This window comes from Phalangium opilio, unplaced genomic scaffold (genome assembly GCF_054372755.1).
Source record: "Phalangium opilio isolate 3A_F unplaced genomic scaffold, DU_Popi_V2 ptg000089l_1, whole genome shotgun sequence".
NCBI classification, from domain to species: domain Eukaryota; kingdom Metazoa; phylum Arthropoda; class Arachnida; order Opiliones; family Phalangiidae; genus Phalangium; species Phalangium opilio.
The window spans coordinates 5616419-5635391 of NW_028324194.1; the positions used below are offsets into that span (position 1 = coordinate 5616419).

Below are 18973 nucleotides of genomic sequence, written 5' to 3' on the forward strand. Positions count from 1 at the left end.
TCAATATTCCACTGACCCGTTTGAAGAAATAAATTAGCGTACGCTTGGATGTAGCTATGTTCTGAAAAGTTTGGCGTCAGCGGTTTATGTGGTACGCTACTGCCGTCGGCGAACAAACCAATGTGATTCACATCAACGGGTTGGAAATTATATGGTGACAATTTTAGATCACCCAAAAACGCACTTTGTTCAACCATCCCTATGACGACTCTATTCGGTTTCTGCCCATTAAATAAATGATCCTGCACGACGCTCATGTTGCCTTTTGGGATCGAAAACGAAGTAACTTCCGTGCGGGTAATTGGGTATTTCGCTCTCGACATTTGTAACACCTTCGCGTGTGCAAGCGGGATTTCAGGTATCAATTTGACTTTCCTCAAATATAACGATGCCGCTTTAATGTTCAGTTTACATTTTACGTCAGAATGCAAGCAAAAATCGGTATTGGGCTTTCCAAAAACAAATTTTAAATCCACCAAGTTCAAAAGGTAGCGAGGTTGTTGGCAAATGTCTAAATGAAGAGCACCAATCATATCTATAGTTCCTTTTTGGGCGAATTTAGCTCTCTTCAAGAAACCCTTGTTATTCGCAAAATCGTTGAACTTGCACGGCGTGTCGCGATAAAATAATGAGCTTGTCAGATGACTATTTTTAGCAGAGTCTCCAAACGTTAACATAGTTTGAATCATACTTTTGTACGGGTAATTTTGAGCGCAAGGGGTAACCGATTTCTCGTTTAAAAACAAATGCACTTCGGGAAAGAGACTATGCAAAAACAAATTAACTGGGGCTACATTATCCGCCGGTGTAGTAACTGTACCATCCGCGGCAATCACGGCTGCTTTCGGGGAAGATCCATCGTCCATTTTCACATCCACTTGAACATGAAGCAGAGTTTGGGACAAATCCGTGTAGGATTCAGAATTTCCACTAATGCAGAAAACTAAGTTTGAATTGTTGCTGATGCTGGAAATGGGAAAGTATTCGACCCATTCACCACTGATAATTCCCGTTTGCGTTAACGGGACTTGGAAAATATCCAATTCGCCATTGACGCAGCCACTAGAGTTAGGATGCATCAGCGCCATATTCTTGGGCTTTAGGAAAATATATCGGAATAAGAACGACACGATGTTTTCCTCTTCTTAGCTTTAACCCGAGTGACTTTGCGATGCACCCTCCGCCTCTTTTTAATTCCGGATCCTGTCATCTCCTTAACCACATTCGCAGCTGACAATAAGGTTTCTTTACCGGCGCTCTTCGATCTAGTCACTAGAGACTTTTTAATTGGAATACCACTAGCAACGTCCGTCACGACTTTCGCTCCGGTATCGAGAAATTTTCTTCCAAGAAACTGAGCACCACGTTTAAAAAGGGGCATGGCGCTCCGAAAGGCCGAAGCCAGTATGTTCCCTAATCCATACCCTCTTTGTACAGGAACACCCCGATATACAGGCATGGATCCGAAACCAGCCTGGTTTAAATAGTAGTCCTCATAATCGCTTAGGGCGGAAATGTAATGGGGTCGTCCCATGATGTTTGTCATTCGCCGCTATTCACTGAACTGAAAGTTACCCCATCCAGCTCGTATTATTATAAGGTGAGCCAGGTCCTCCGCGGTCTGAAGTGTAGAGTAACGTTCACCTTCCCTCGTTCGAATTGTATAGGGTTTCCCAGTTCATCCATAACGTTAATTTCTATAGTTTGTATGTCCGAAGAAGCTACAGGCAGATAATGAGGTCGAGCAAATTCCACATCGACAGTTTCTCCGTCTTTTCCTTTCACGCTGATTATTCTCAAAAGAGGGACTTTACTATCCCCTACGATCGTATTTGTAACTACGTCAGAGTAAACAAACAGAGAATGTAATCCAGCATCCAAATCCACGATATAAGGCGCCATCATGGATTCCGTAATTACGTAATCTTCATTTGAGTCAAGCGTAAATCCCATCATAACCGCAATATCACCAGGTATATTTATCGTGTAATTATAGTCCATAAAAACGGATACGCGTTTTAAACTAGCAGTATACGTGAATTTGATTGTGCTATCATTGAACAACAACATTCCGAGTAAATCTCGAATTGATAAGAAACTGCCTTTAGGAATAACAACTACCGTTTCCATAGTTTTAGCGTCAGTGGACCAAATTCTTATAAATCTTTCTTCCCTCACATTATTCCAGGTTCTTGGATAACTTATTTCCGTCAATCCAACTTCGTAAGGGCCATTAAGTTTTACTACTTCTGGAAGATACGTCCTAAATTTACTCGTAGTATTGTTGGGAAAGTATTTTGTCGATGAATCGGATGGTAAAGTGATATAGAAACTCATTGTAAGTCAATTTCCTGCACCCAACTGTCAAATTGAGGTCAGTATCCACTCCAACGCACCAGCAATTCTACGGTATTATCAGCTTTTTTTCTCTTTTTCAGCACTTTTTCAATTTTGAACGCGCAAGTCTCGAGATCTTTTCCCACCTTTTGTACTTCCTCTTTGTAAAAAACACCCAAAATGGGTTCCGAATTTAACGCCTCGAGTTTATATACCGGCGGTTGTCTCGGTATTTGCTTAATTACTCGAAATAATTCTTCCGAAAAATTAGGGACGTATCCTTTCTCAAAAAGCCCTTTGTTTTTGCTTATTCTGACAATGTCTCCGATTTCAAAATCGTACTTCACAGGGGGACTGAAGTCAATATCTCCGTATAAATTCTTCCAAATGATTTTGGAATTTTGAGGTGTTACTTCTATAGGTTTACATTTAATTGAACGGTGGTAACTGTTATTATAAGCACTAACTAATCTGGGGAGCACATCGACGTACGTATATGTATTTTTCGCAGTAAAGTATCGATACATCCTTGATTTAAACGATCTGATAAATCGCTCGACAATACTGGCTTTCACTTCCGAGTTTGTCGCGAAAAACTCAATTCCTCGTGATTTTAATTCAGCTTGAACGGCTTTACACACAAACTCATTCCCATGGTCACTCTGTATTCGCCTTGGTTTTCTTTCACCATCCAGTATCTTTTTCAACGCCTTTACTATAGTATCTCCTTTCTTATCTTTCACCGGTTCAACGAAAGCGTATTTACTAAAAATATCTATACAAGCAAGTATATATCGATAGCCTTTGTTTTGTTTGGAAAGTTTCTGGAGGTCAATGAGGTCGGCTTGCCATTGATCGTCTATACCGTACGCTATCGTCTTATTTCGATTATATCGCCACCTGGTATTTTTATGTAGAGTATAGGTATCTTGCTTTTGTAAAAATTCCTTAACGTTTTTTGTCGTCACTTTGAGACCCTTCTCTTTAGCTGAACGATACAATCCGCGAATACCAACGTACCCACCAGAGTCAGATACGTCGTAATAAATATTTTCTAGCTTATCCATAAATGGTACTATTTCCGGATGTGCGTGTCGCATAGTACAATATTAAGAAGTCGAAAACTTCGATTATTATGAAACATAATATTATTAAGACGCCGGTTAATATTTTTGGATTTTTTGAAAAGGATTCAAATAATCTGGACACGATACCTTGCGCTACAACTTCTGTACAACCATCCATTTTGAGATATGAAAGGGAAATAAAGGCTCATAACTCGTGATAAACGTTTTATTTGTAATTACAATCAAATCGTCACCCATTGATTAAGTTTGGGTGGTGTCGCGTTAAACATTAATGATTTCAATACACGCGCTCTAGTAGGGTTTTTGATAAATTTTTTCGGTACATTGTTATTTTGCAATATTTCGTAGAAGCTTTTGTAACCCGTTGGGTCGGTATTTGGTATGGTTTTTCTAACCGCATCGTAAATTAAATCCACTACGTTAGTTCCGGGCACCACCCTTCCCCCAACTTCCATTTCGCCAAGTTCGTTCCACGAAATATACCTCAATGTCCAAGTGTACAACGATATCGCGTCAGAAAGCATGCTCGGTGGGATAGACGTTGCAATTTCTTCGTACCAGGTTTTTTTAACTGATTTATTTTGTTTTTCAACTGGTTTCCGATTAGATGCAATGTGTCGTTGCAAAGTTTGATTATATAAAGTTAATTTCTCCGATTCGCAAATACGGGGGTTGTCGAGAATAGTTTTCATTTCTTTATCCAAGGATGGTATGTCCGATTCGAGAGCGACATCTTCGGTGGTAGTATTCTTCATTCGACGTAAAGCGTCCTCGGACACCAAAATCATTTTCCGAGCCATTTATTTATTTATGGCACGATTTATGGCAGAGCCTGCAACTGAACTAACGATTGAGAGTAACGGTGCTAATAAAAGTGGGAGAAAACCTCCTTTCTGAACTAGAATCTGTTTTCTCTTAGCGAGAGGAATTTTTCTACAAAGTTTATGCAACACATTACGGTGTTTCTTCAATTGTATCTTTTGCCCGTCTGTTAGTTGAATGTTACCGCGTAGTACATTTATACAACATTCGACTAAGGCTAATATAGCGTCACGATTCGATAGTTTGATGATAGCCTTCCTCTGTTTCGCGTTACAAGTGCTCAAAAATTTTAAAAAATTCAAGTTTTTACACACCCGTTTTGATGTTGATATAGTCATTTTATTTCGGTACAAAAATAGCGGCTTCTTCCCCTGGTATTATTCCCGTTCGCAGTCGATATTCATCTGCAGTGTTTGGCTTCAGGTCGATGAATAAATAACCGTATGGTTTCGCCACGGCTTGACGAAATGCATCGACAACAAACTTGGTATTAGAAGGGGAAATTTGTTTAGCGATATTTAAGACACTGGAGACGTCTCTAGCCGAACGAAAAATTACGAGGTATTGGGAATTTAAATTGAGGGTCCTAACTTCTTTCCCGTGATAAAACAAATTTTGCATTAAAATGAGTACCGAAGTGTTACGGTGATGGGAACCTCGAATAAATAAGTTAGTGACGTCTTTGTTATTAGCTATTTCGCATAATAGATCGTCGAGGATTATAAAATTTCTAACCTCGGGATTCAAATTGCTCGGGTCTAATAAACCCTCGTGAAACTCAACGTTAGGATTATTTTCCAACACGGAATTAAATAATTTCTCTTGGTGCTCTGTATAACACCAAACTATTCTTTGGGGAGGTGGAGAAATGCAGGACGCATTATGCTTAATTAATTTGGCAATGAAATGTGACTTTCCACATTGAGTGGGACCTGAGACAAGCCCAGTGAATGGATGCTTCATAACTGGGTCCATGATTTTAAATGAGCTACGATATAGAGAATTGAGACTTTAATACCAATTATTTATTGTTTAAAAATCTTCAGTTTTATACAACATCTTTTTAGCGTTACATACAATGAAAGACATAATCGCATCGCGAATATCCTCATTTAAAAAGGTGTCAATTTTATGGGTAATTTCGGAATAACTAATAGTATCCATCGCGTCTACAAAATACGTGTCTAAACGGGTGTTCCAATCAATCATCAGACAATCGTGTTGTTTTTGTGAGGGATGATCAATTTTACAACCATTGCATTGCTTATCCACGTATTCAGTAATATGGTCCAGTACGTCTCGTTTGATATTTTTGAAGACCCGTTTCACTTCGTTGTGATACGCTATGACTTCGTCGTATTTGTCCATCAAGGTCTTCCAAGGGTATTGCGATATGGTAAAACCCCTTTTGGTTAGGTACTGCTTTCCATAATTCGTCCCAGTTCCGGGGATGATTTCTCTCACGTCCACCACTCTCCGATTTTGGAAAATGCTTAGCTGGACTCGTCTTGTTTCTGATCCTTCGAAGAAAAACGAAGAATTTTCAATGGAATCGCTTTCCAAGAAGGAAGATATTTGATCGTTCTTGTCCCGAAGTTGTTTGAAATGACTTTCTGTTAAAGCGATGCCCACACTCCCATCCAAAGTTCCGATAAAAATGTTACAATCTGGAGTAACCGTTACCCCTTTGGTGGTAGAAATAGGGAAAGTCTTGAGAGGATTCCTATAAGTTTCGAAAATATCTTGTAAATACTGTAAAATATCAAGGTATAGACTACCATACTTACATCGTCTAGATTGTATTCGAATGACGAGGTGTAAGAGATTCGGTTGAGATAAATCAGAATGATGGTTAAAGTTAGAAAATCGGCTTTATATAGTAAATTTGGTTGAACTTTGAACCTTTCTCTTCGAAAGAAGCTATGGTTATTTCTCAATTATAAATTTGAATTCTTGGTACTTTATTTTCTGAATCGTATATATATGTAGACTGTACAACTGGTATGGATAATTTATAATTATACCTGGATTTTCTATTAAACCGGTAAAAATACATCCATATTTGAATCCCCCATCGATTCCTAGGTATGCACTAACCGTAATATTTAGTCGGCCTCTCCCGTACCCTTGGATCGGTGAAATTAAAAACAATCCTCATTTTCCATTGTTCGGAAAAATTATATACCCTATAGTCAATGTTGTACGTATAATCCCTATGAAGAATTTATAATTCACGCTCTTTCATACACATTGAAAACGTTTTCCTCTCTCTCTCTCTCTCGGATGGTCGTCTCTCTCTCTCGGAAGAGAAATTTGAGAACTCTTCGTTCTGTCTCGACACCAGACTCCCGTAATATACCAGGGAAAGCACCGATGATTAGGCAAATAATTTTCATACAATTGTTTCGGTCTCCCACCCCCCCCCCCAACGTACTCTGAAACGGCGTAAGAATCCAATCCCCTCGTCGAATTGTGTACGGACCCTACGTACTACCTTTGACGGGCTCTACCGTACTATGAGGTGGAAAAATTTAAAAAACAATCCCCATTTTCCCTTATCCAGAACTAATCGGTCTTCCCCGTACTTGTAAACGGTGTAAGAATCCAATCCCCTCGTCTAATTGTGTACGGACCCTCCGTACTACCTTTGGCGGCCTCTACCGTACTATGAGGCGGCAAAATTTAAAAACAATCCCCATTTTCCCTTATCCAGAACTCTTATTTATATACTACTGATTTGTCCGTCCCACATAGACACCTGTCTGTTCTGACTGACTTCTTAACTCCACGGTATTCTGATTTTTGTTCAGCCTACTTCGACACCAGTCTGCACTTACTGGCTTCTAAACACCACCAGCTTCTATTCTTGGTCCATCCCACTTGGACACGAGTCTTTACTTTCTGGCTTCTACATTCCATCATTTTCTGGTATTTGTCCATCCCACTTTCTTTTACACTGGTTTCTAAACACCACCATCATCTGGTCGTTGTCCTACCTACTTGGACACCAGTCTGTACCTACTGGTTTCTAAACACCACCATCATCAGGTCTTTGCCCATCCCACATGGACACCAGTTTCTACATACTGGCTTCCACTCCATCATCATCGTTAAGGTTGTAACCGCGCATTTTCTCACCAACCCGAAAACACACGCCTACGTAACTAAAGTCAAAAACGGATTTATGCACTAAGAACGTCGGATCGTAGCTTTAGCCTCGGGTACCATCCTCGCATACTTTATTGAGAAAGTTCGTCTGCTTATATTCTGACTCCCCCCACAAGTTTTGTATAGAGATCGAAAATGTCATTCTTATCTCTATTTTCGTTTTAAAGTTAAGAATATAAAGAATTGATGTTTCTTTTTTTAAGTATCTAGTTTTTCTTCAACATCAATTATTTAAATTCTTAACTTTAAAACTTAAATCCACTAAATCGAGAGTTATATCGCATTGTTGTCCACTTTGCATTTTTACCACTGGCGCAATTTCGAAAAAAAAATATTTAACCACGAAAATAGAGATAAGAATAACATTTTCGATCTCTAGAAGTCGCCATATACAGAATTTGTGGGTGGAGTCAAAATATAAGCAGACGAATTTTCTCAATAAAGTATGCAAGGATGGGTAGTGAATTTGCTACGTTCAACGTTCTTCTTACATAAATCCGTTTTTGGTATTACCAAATGTGGATGCGAGGGAAAGTATGACAATGGCCATAGAGCCTGTATTAAAAAACGCGGACATCAAAGTTTCGCCAATAACTATTTAGTTTACTAGTGACTGATGGACTTGCAAACTCGCGACTGAAAGTAGTTCAGACATTTATGCTCCTTGGTTTAACCGTAGCTCACTCGATCACGCGCATCACGACGCAATACTTAAATCCGTATTATACCTTCAAATGCCTTTTAAAACATACCAGCTACTCTGTCCTAACTACAAACAAAAATCGAGGTAGTTCTAGCATACACAATAGCAGACGACGGTAACCGCGTAACCGCGAATTAACACAAGACCTATTTGAAAGGAGTGAACAGGCCCAGTATAGCTACGCCAATAAAACGGTCAACTACGGCGAAACTCTGATGACTCGCGACTTTTGGCCATTTTAATACTTTTCCTCTCATCCACTTTTGGTATTACGCGCAATTTTTAAACGCTTGTGTTGAAAAGGAAATTAATATGAATTCAAATGAGAAAAATAGCTTTCATCATGCTAGATCATTTTTAATGCATCCCTAATACAGCACTGAGTTTCAACCGATTTAAAGGTTTTTAGCCATTCTATATCAAAATTATAACACGATAACTAGCTTCACACAAATCACGACACGACTACGGTCTGACAGCCATTACCATCAACCGGAACTTACGTAGGTCAACGTAACTCCAAATCCGGGTTAATGGGCTAACTATACTTGTAAAACTGAGCTATAGATGGCGGGCTTTGATGTCTTGGAAGAAAACGCTGTTTACAAAAGCATAACTTAGGTCCAGTACTGTAATATGATACACTTATGGAATAAAGCATCATGGTGGCAATCATATCAGTGACAGGGTTTTTTCCCATTGACTGATTTCCATGTTTTGTGTACAAGACATATCCTTATTGAATGTAAAATGTCGTCTGCTTTACTGTATATTCGCAATACTTTGAATACTGTTTTAATAATTCATAAATTTCAACTTCTGCAATTGCTTATCAAAAAAAAAGAGAGAGAAATAATGGTATCGTTCCTTTCAACCGAATTCCCAATGGACCGAAATCCCATTCGACCGAATATCGCGCAATGATTTTAGATTTCCAGCCCAATGGCTATATTCCCGATGGACCGAAATCCCAATCGTCCGAATATGCCCCTAAAAAATACATGAATATAACTTGAAACACTGTAGCCGTCAGCGATTCGGTGGTGTAGTGGATACGATGTTGGACTGCGAAGCGATAGGTTGTTGGTTCGAATCTCCGAAAGGTATGTTAATAATATTAAAAGTAAATGGTTCGTGATACTAATTAAAACGCTCACTTTCATTCCTTTCAAGGCAAGAGATATATAGAATTAATAAACAAATTGTGCTTAAAATGAAGTACAGTCTTAATGGTAGTTCCGTCAATGTCTTTAAATTTTAAATTAAAATTTTAATATTTTGGTTTCGGGTGGGTTAGGTTAGGTTAGGTTAGGTTAGGTTAGGTTCGGTTCGGTTCGGTTCGGTTAGGTTAGGTTAGGTTAGCATAGGTTAGGTTAGGTTGGGTTAGGTTAGGTTAGCTTAGGTTAGCTTAGGTTTGGTTTGGTTTGGTTCCAATAATTCGTTGACACCTTTTCCAAAATATGCTCCTTTTAATTAGCTACCACCTTTTCCAAAATATTCTCCCTTTAAATAGCTACCACCTTTTCCAAAATATTGTCCCTTTAAATAGCTTCCACCTTTTCCAAAGCATTCTCCTATTAATTAGATGCCACCTTTTCCTAAAGATTTTCCTATTATTTAGCTGCCACCTTTTTCAAAATATTCTCCTATTAATTAGCTGCAACCTTTTCCAAAACATTCTCCTACTTATTAGCTACCACCTTTTCCAAAACATTCTCCTATTAATTAGCTGCCACATTTTCCAAAATATTCTCCTTTTAATTAGCTACCACCTTTTCTAAAATATTCTCCTATTAATTAGCTGCCACCTTTTCCAAAAGATTTTCCTATTAATTAGCTGCCACCTTTTCCAAAATATTCTCCAATTAATTATCTAACATCTTTTCCAAAATATTGCTATTATTGCTAATAAATTGTTCGTGGTAAGAGGCGGGCTTTTAATACTCATATAAATAATCTTTTTACCTCCAAACAAGGTTGGGTTGGGTTAGGTTAGGTTAGGTTAGGTTACGTTTGGTTAGGTTAGGTTAGGTTAGGTTAGGCTAGGGTAGGTGAGGTTCGCCGTAATTAAAACGTAGTTAAAATAAGTGCAGTAATACATTTTCAAATCACATTTATTTTAACAATAATAAGTTGTGAAATTAAAAATATATTTAATGCAAAACCACACAGTATATCTTCTTCTAGTTCAATAGAATTTCGGTCCAATTAATAATAAAATCGCACCCTTGGCTACGTTCGGTCGAATGGGAACCCCCATAAAAAACCCCTTCTGTCGAATGGGAATTCGGTTCAATGGGACCAAAGCGAAATAATTCCATATCTTGGTATAGAAGTTAGCAAGTAGTCCTCTTGACTCGGAGAGGAAATATTTTGGTTTTCCCAAACTTGTTAGTTTGAAAGAAGCAAGAGAACAATATTTTGAAAAGGTATCAATAACCAAAGGTAGTTAGCAATAATATGGAATAAGTAGCAGTGTTCAGGTGTAAAAACATGTCCAATTTAGTAATATTTTCGAAAAGGCGAAATTTAATAACAAACAAGATGGCCCAAGGGCCTTAATAGTAGCCTTCGGGCTAGTCCTATGCGCAACGACAAAATCTTGTTGTTCGCGATTTTTACCATTAGCTCTATGGCAAGTTTCGTACTCCCCCCCCCCGAAGGGGGTTATTATGAACTCCTGCCTCGTATTATTTTCCCTGCTCGACAGACGGAAATTATAATCATTTTAGCCGATTTGTATTCCAACAAATTTTTAGTGCCCGACTGCTAAGTTTTATCATCCGGATACCCGGTAACAGAATTCAGGTAAGTAGTTCGAAATACAAAAATCACTATACCCGCACAGCTTAAGAAAGTATACATTTGAAATTTTGAAAATAGCTAAAGTTATTTAGAACTATTTATTACAGTCATATTGCTCCACCTAGCTAGAGACGGTAGGGTTCTACGCCCGTGCAGATCTTTGCCCTAGACGGCCAGGACTTAAACCCCGTCAGGTCGAGCCGAGATTTTCAAATTTGGAAATTTTATCGGGCCGGGTCAGGTCGGGCTTTTCAAATTTTGTAAATTAAGAAGCCGGGCTTTGGTTTATTTTTCAAAATTCGGGCCGGGCCTGACTTGGTTCTTCTTTAATTCATAATTAAAATTTAAATGAATATAAGCTTCTGAGAACAAATGTGACGGACTATTATTAATAAGAATTAATAATACTCGACGCTAAAGCAAATATAAATGCAATTCGTTGATGAGATGTAAAAAATAAAGTACCAACTGCACTACATGTAACGGGCCGGGCCCGGTCAATTCATGCAATGGGTCGGGCGGACCGAGCTTGGTCAAAGCATTTAACGGGCCGGAAAACCTACTATATGCTCGGACCCGGCCCCCGGGCCGGGTTTCGGACTTTTTTAAATGCTAAATCCCGGGCTGGGCTCGGATCGGGCCTGAAAAATTGGGCCCGTGCACTGAGGTGTCTGAGAGTCTGTTTGTTTAGTAATGCTCAAATGATATTTAGCTTTGCAAAACATGATTGATAAATTACAACCTAATAGTGTAAAAGTGTACTATTTGAATTAATGTAGTTTTTGACAATAATAAATATAAATTTGATGTTATTTGTGAGTAAGTGTAACGATATAAGAGTACTCCTTGAATATGTATTTTTAAACTCTCCAGTATGTCATAGACTCGCGACTAAATCTCAGAATTTATTGATTTTATATACTTACTCATATTTAATAGCAAAAACGAATTAATGTAAGAAGAGCGTTGAACCAAGAAATTCCCTACCCATCCTCGACTATGTTTTGATGGTAGTGGCTTATCATTTAAAACTCGGGCTCGCCATCTATCGGCCTTATTCTCACATATTTTGGGCTTTAAAGATGGATACTGTCTAAGGCAAGTTAATAATATTTTAGACTAACCAAGCAAGAAAACCCACATACTTAAAGAAACTACTTTTTAAAGGGTATGCGAATTTACAATTTCATATCATATTTTACACTTCCCAGTCTCTACTTTCAAAATATCAAGTTTTTAATATAATTGAACTAAAGTTTCTACTTTCAAAATCCATTGAAAAATCACGAAAACTCAGTTTCGATATATAAATGATTTTGTCTTGTCGAGCTTGTTCGCCCGTTTGATGACATCACTATGACGTGAGGAAAAAAACGCGGGAATCCTATATACGCCTCACGAGCTTCTCGCCAGTCTAAACTCTGGGTCTGTTAGCAGAGAGTGGCATCATCTCACGTGAAAAATATCTGTGACGTCGGACTACGGGAAACGTTTTAGCCTTTCATATAAAAAGTATTTCAAATAATTTCAAATGAAGCATTTTCAAATGCATATTGTCAAATAACCAGAAATCGGAGAATTAAAAGTCCGATATTTTTGAATTCACAGAAATTAATTCTACCTTTTGTTATATAAATCAGACGTTTTTCAAATGAAGCTTCTCATTCCCTTTAAAGAAACATTATATAAATAAAACTTAATTCTACTTAATCGGCAGTTATATCGCATTAATGTGCGCTTTGCTTTTTTACCACTGGCGCAATTTCCGAACGAATTATTTAACTAAAAAAAATAGAGATGAGAATGACATTTTTGACCACTAGAAGTCGCTCTATGCGAAATTGGTGGATAGAGCCAAAATATAAGCAGATGAAGTCTCTAAATGAAGTATGCGAGGATGGTATGTACCAGAGGCTAAGCTATGATCCGACGTTCTTATTACATTAATCCGTTCTAGGTAATAGAACAAAGGAAAAGAATTTCGCACCTGGAAACGAGTCTAACGTTTCCAAATATATTTCGATTGAATTTATTAAAGAAACAATCACCATAGAACTATTAATCATATTTTGATGAGTCTCATTCTGTGTTTTGACATCCGAATTCAATTACCAACACACATCTGCAAACCGCTATAGACAGACATAAAACATTACGCTTTGTGAGGTTCTGTCGTATCGTACTGTTCGACTTTGTGTAATAATGAACAACACTAATTGCATAGTGCGCGTCGCTGTTAAAAGGGTGAGACTTTGTTTAAAAGGAGATTTATGATATTTTAAATGGTAGAAGCACAGATACTATTCCTAAAATATAGATGCCTAAAGCAAATATTAAAATTAGCTTTGTTACAATTTGGAATTTAATACCGTACCTGAAAACAAAACCATAACTGCACTTAGTTCCATATAAAACGGTTCGCCATTGTCAAATTGTTAAAGGAAAAGGTTGGGCAACATGACATTATACCTTAAGAGAACGGTCTTTTTCTAAAAACGAAGGAATTAAAAAAAGCTATTACTACAAAATAATTAAAATTTAATTAGTCTTAACAACTAGGACATTTCCTTTAATGTGTGGCTGTGGAGGTGCTTCACAAACACAAAAAAATAATCAGTAAATCCAAAAATTATCAGTATTTAGTTACAAGATTTTGTCGCCGTTCGATGGTGTACTTTCCCTGGTCATGTAAAAATTTTTAATAATCCGTAATTTAACGCAGTATTTGGTTTAAATGAGGCACGGTAAATTAAACACATCCCTAATTAAAACTAATTTGAACAAAACTTTGTTCAAAAGACAAGTATTTCCCCAAGTCTCTAAGAGATATCCATTTTTAATTTATATTTATAATTAGTATAGTAAGATAACTTATATTAGTCTGTAAATCTTTATCAAGAATCAAGACAGGTCTACGAAGAAAATTTAAATTATATTTTAGCCACATCGTAGTATACGATAGGCTCTTAGTTTGACCCATAGGGGTAACTGAGCTCGGTTAGAGATTTTATTTAAATTAAAACGTTTTTTGGTCGCAGCCGGGATTCGAACCCGGGTCGCTCACGCAATAGTCAGACATTCTACCACTGAGCCATATAGACTTGATAGAAAGTCGGGGTGATGTGGGGTCGGACACTTTTTTTTATTTTTTTTAGGGTCTTTCAATTTTTTTTCTTTTTATTTATGTGCTAACGATGTGGCTACTATTAAGGACCTTGGGCCATCATGTTTAATACCGTTTTGAATTGCAGGATTTTCACGAATTATCAAAGGAATTCGCAATTTACGACATTTACGATCTATTCAACTTTGTTTTTCCATCATTGAGATGCACGTGTGTGAAGTTTTTGTAAATGCGTATTGTAAATGTGAATTTAAGTTTTTTATTCTTCAAGGGTGAAATACATGATGGCTCTTAATGTGTCATACGATCTTGAAGATATGGTTCTTCAAGATATGGTTTACAATGGTGTAAGTACAGGATGTTTAGAAATTTCAAAGAATTTTTTTAAAGGAAAAGTTCAGGTAACATAACTGATTATAACTTAAAAGAACGGTCTTTTTCTAAATATAAAAGGAAAAATATAAACAAAATAAATTATCTCTTATTCAAAAACAATTAACATTGAATTAGCCTTGAAAAGGTATACTACTGCGCCATCCACCAATGGTTTAGTGGCGTCTGCTAACTCGGACCTCTTACTCTTACGGGATTGATGAATTCTCACAGGCTAAGAAAGTTATAAAGACTAATTAAATGCTAATAATATATTTATTTATTCTTAATATTGATTCCTTTTATATTTAGAAAAGGCCGTTCTTTTAAGGTATAATTTTATGTTACCCGAACCTCTTGTTTTAATCGAAATTTATATAAATTTTTTTGTCTTTTTGAAGGAAGCGGACGTGGTTATATCCAAAATAGTTCCTAATTACGATTACATGGACGGTTATAAAATAACATCTCCTTATGACTCGACGTCAACTGGAATACTTTCAGTGCGTGGATACGTTAAATCCACGCCATTCGCGTCTGCTATTATCAGTCTACGTCCATCCGTTTACATCATGACATTAACAGGGGCTATCTTGGTTTCAATACTCTGGTCCTCAAACCAAGTCGTTAAAAACTTTGACGTCTCATTTTGGAAGCAAATCAAAGACAACATATTTTTATCACTTGCCGATATTTTACTGAAACGTAAGTTTTTTCATGAACATAATTCCATTTAAAATTTTTACGATTTGAACTTGCAAAAAGTGAAATAACTATATTTTTAACCTCCAGCTAAATCCGTTTTGCCGACTTCAAATATGGAACGTTTACTTCATTTATTGTGGGTAATTCCCGTCTTCTTTCTGATTTCAATGTACAACGCGAATCTTCAGACGAAGTATGTTTTTCTGACTGGAAGCAGCATTGACTGTTTCAATGACCTCGTGTCGCGCCCTCACTACAAAATTGTACTTGGACTCACGTCGCCTTCAACATATCCGTTTTGGAACGTAAATATTTCTTTTTTTGTCAATTTAGTTCCACCATAGTAATAAATAGATACAGTGCTCTTTAATTTATCCAAGATATGTTATCTTTATCCTATCTGCATTAGTTGTATAGCCAGTAATATCAGGAAGTCATACCCCTCCTTGGAAGGCACAATTCCGCGAGTTTCTCAAGTGATGTCTGGGATAAAAAAGGGATGGGCCCAACAACGTATTTAAAACGTCAGTTATTGCGTAACGAGAAGTCTATGGAACTTACGAGGTTCCTTTTCTGAGACTTGTTCTTTCAAGGCTAGGGAGCGCGTTTGACGACAGGAAATGTCAGAAATCAGGGTTGTTTGATTTAAATCAAGTGATTTTTTTAAAAAAATCATTTGATTAAAATCATGTATCTATTTTTATTTTTAAAAATTGTTTTCTAACTTTCCAAGAAATAGTTTAAGAACCTTAACTAGAAAAGACCTATAATTAAAAAAAAACAGTCATGGTTTTGGCATATTTCCTGGATGTTTCACTATGCAGACTGGTCTTATAATTAGTAGAAGAATCGATAAAAAATCCCTTGATTTTCCACATCACCCTCCCTTTAAGACAAAATTATCATTTTCGACTCCAAATCATCCACAGAACCTACCGGTGTAGCACCCTTTTTGAAACACATTTTATTTCCAATTTTTTAAATTCCACCACAGTTCCTGCGAAAAAAACGTTACCGTAAACTTAAACGTCAGTTGCTTTTGCTAAATTCGACATACTTCTTGTCGACCGAATCCAAAACTATTGTAGCTAGGAGACTGTCAAAAGGAAATATGGTTGTCATCGACACTATGAATAATCTGAGATATTTAACACGGCTTAATCCAAACGAAACCAAGTTTCATTTTAGTAACCACCATTATTTCACTCAACCACTCGTATTAGTCGCCAACAGAAATGTTTCCTACCAAATAATGGACCAACTCAACTGCAGGTGTGTAGTGTCAAACCATGTACTGTACATGTATAAATACTTAGGTATTATCATAAGTAAGATAAGGGACTGGAAGTTTCGAGGTAGCCAAATTCTTCACTTGGCGAAAGTGAATATTCTTGATAACACGCCAACAGTTGGCCCTCTGGTAGTGGTTTCTGAATTTCCCCTCCAAAACGTGAGACGTAGTGGTAGACGGCCGAACTAGATTCAAGCACCCGCGTCCGTGTTACGCGGCTTTAGGTTGAGGGGAAGGGGGTAGGAAACTTTTTTGGAACTCGACCAATTTTTTCTCTCTAGTGTAGGCGCGATGGAAGCCGCATAAAATCCCCAAATTTTGTCACTAATGCCAGGATCTATTACCAATGCTAGAGCACTTTACTTCTAGTCCCTTATCTTACTTCTGGTATTATGGATTCCCAACTAGGCTCAAGAGTTGGCCACCAAAAATGTGGTACACCATCGGATATGAGCTAATTCTAGTGGGGAAAAAGAACTAGAACTCTCCTTAGAATCCTGATTGGCGGGTTTCATATTTTATGCATGCGCTAAGACAAAAAGTACAAATAGTTGGTCTTATAAAAAACCTTATGGAATGTTGCTTCGTCTCTAAGTCATGTGACCAAGATATATTGCGGGGTAGCATATTTTCGTTCCCAAAAAATATTTAAGGTCCAGTCCCTTTGATTAGTTTAAGCCTTAGACATCGAATTTTTTGGATCAAGCGAGAAAGATAATATTTATAAACTAATTATAAAACTAAATTGAACACTGATTTGCATTCATTATCTTCCTTCAATTTTGAAATGAATAGGAATAAACTTAGCTAGCCAAGGCTTAACGGGTTCGCAGGATAGCGAATAAGAGCGTCAGCTCTAAAGCCTTTATTCTAAACATAGCCCACTCGATCAAGATTTTTGTTTTAGCAGGCAGCAGGGTTGCAATAAAGATTTTATTCTCTGCTGAATAAATGCGTTGTGGAAGGTAGCAGTTTGAAATCCATAATGTTTTAGTTTTTTTTTTTTTTTTTTTTGCTCCGTTTATTGTCGAGCTAGGGCTGGGGCCAGCCATACAGCTCCAAAAGGGAAGGTACAAAAATAGTGGCAGAATAACAAAATACAAATAATAACATTAATCAAGGTACAATAAGTAGTGGTGGAATAACAAATACACATTAATATTTTTTTTTATATATATATAATCAATAGGCACTTTCAATAGGAACTTTAGTACTAGGATTAATAGTTTCACTGAGATATCACTGGGTAACATATTAGTGGGATTATAACGTTTTACAATTATAACAATTTAGTGGAAACATAAAGGTCTAAATTAAATGTTAAGAAAGGCTCGAAGTTTCAACTTAAAATGATTTATCGAGCTAGTTGACACCAAGTCCTCAGGAAGGGCATTCCAGAGCGGAACTGTTTTACTGTTAGTATTTATACATATCCAAGGTGAAACGCACGCGCAAATTTTATCTTCAAATGCACAGTTAAATTCTTCACAACTTTCATTATGTAGAATATCTCGATTCGTGGAGACGTATCAATTGGCTCCATTCAAAAGACGTACTGAATTCGTCCATTACGCTTTCCCTTCGTCGGATGATGATGATAATGTTAAATGGCGGCCCTTGAAAGTTATTGACGTTGTTTGGTTTCTTATCATTTATTGCATCGGAGAGTCAATTGCAGTTCTTTCATTTTTTATAATAACATTCAGTTCACTAGGCCGATACAACAAGAGGAAATTGCCTAAAAAATGTAAAAGAAGGACCAAGCACAAGCGGAAAGTTGCAAAGGCTCTCAAGAAGAACACGCAATCCTTTTAAAAGACAGTTGAAAATTATTAAATTAACAGCGGAAGCGTTAAAACTATCTAAAAATGAACATTAATTTAGGTGATGATATCTATATGTCAAAAAAATGCGTGTATAATTAGTATTTGATAGCAAACATTGAACAAGATATAAATAAGATCAGCTAGCTAATTGGACCAAGTCATCTTGCGACTTATTGCCACTTATCTAACGCCTTTACAATGCATAGAGGGGTGGTGGCTAGCCCCTATGCCACAGCTAACCGACAGCGCCCTATACTAACTATTACCGAATATTGTTACTTAGTGGAGTTTCCACCATATAATGTAAATGATGTCAGCAATATTAACTTACTAGAGAAACCGCAAATGCTTCAAAATTGGATAATAACATAGAGGGACGGGATATAAGGGCATATTATGGTTTTGATTATTTAAATACAATAGCAAGTGTGAATAATTAGGTTGTAATTTGTTGTAAAAACGTTTCGGCATCACCGTAGCTTAGCTTACTATACGACATAATTAAATTTAAAGGGAGACAGCAAGAATATAACACTTTACATTTAAACTATTGTAATCCCATAATCCTTTCTCTCGCTTTAAATATATCGAGCAAACGTGAAACACAATTAACAATGCTTAACCTTACTAGTACAATAAAATGTCATGCTTAAACTTACTATTTTAATCCCCATCATTTTAAACGAAAAATATGACTTCACTACAATCCTCTCCCAATCACACTCCCTTCAA

General features: G+C 37.0%; 2 protein-coding genes and 1 long non-coding RNA gene across 4 annotated transcripts in view; 1 reads left to right on the forward strand and 2 right to left on the reverse strand.

Annotated features, from left to right (window-relative positions):
- LOC149647162 (uncharacterized) overlaps positions 1-18973 on the reverse strand; it is a 319264-nt gene that overhangs the window by 136650 nt on the left and 163641 nt on the right. The gene's annotated exons all lie outside the window — the stretch shown is intronic.
- Positions 5280-6974, reverse strand: LOC149647177 (uncharacterized). Its single transcript, XM_089850030.1, has 2 exons — positions 6035-6974; positions 5280-5970 (listed from the first exon to the last, which is right to left on the reverse strand). Coding segments are annotated over exons 1-2 (693 nt in total). The 5' UTR covers positions 6037-6974.
- Positions 14836-18973, forward strand: part of LOC149647178 (uncharacterized) — a 33069-nt gene continuing 28931 nt past the window's right edge. Inside the window, exons 1-4 of one of the 2 annotated variants that reach the window (XM_089850031.1) lie at positions 14836-15124; positions 15212-15429; positions 16119-16396; positions 17921-18900. In XM_089850031.1, the coding sequence (XP_089706157.1) occupies positions 14866-15124; positions 15212-15429; positions 16119-16396; positions 17921-18230 (1065 nt within the window). In that variant the 5' untranslated portion in view covers positions 14836-14865 and the 3' untranslated portion in view covers positions 18231-18900. Of the gene's footprint in view, positions 15125-15211; positions 15430-16118; positions 16397-17920; positions 18901-18973 lie in introns of those variants that run through there. The other variant, XM_089850033.1, reaches the window with a different exon arrangement.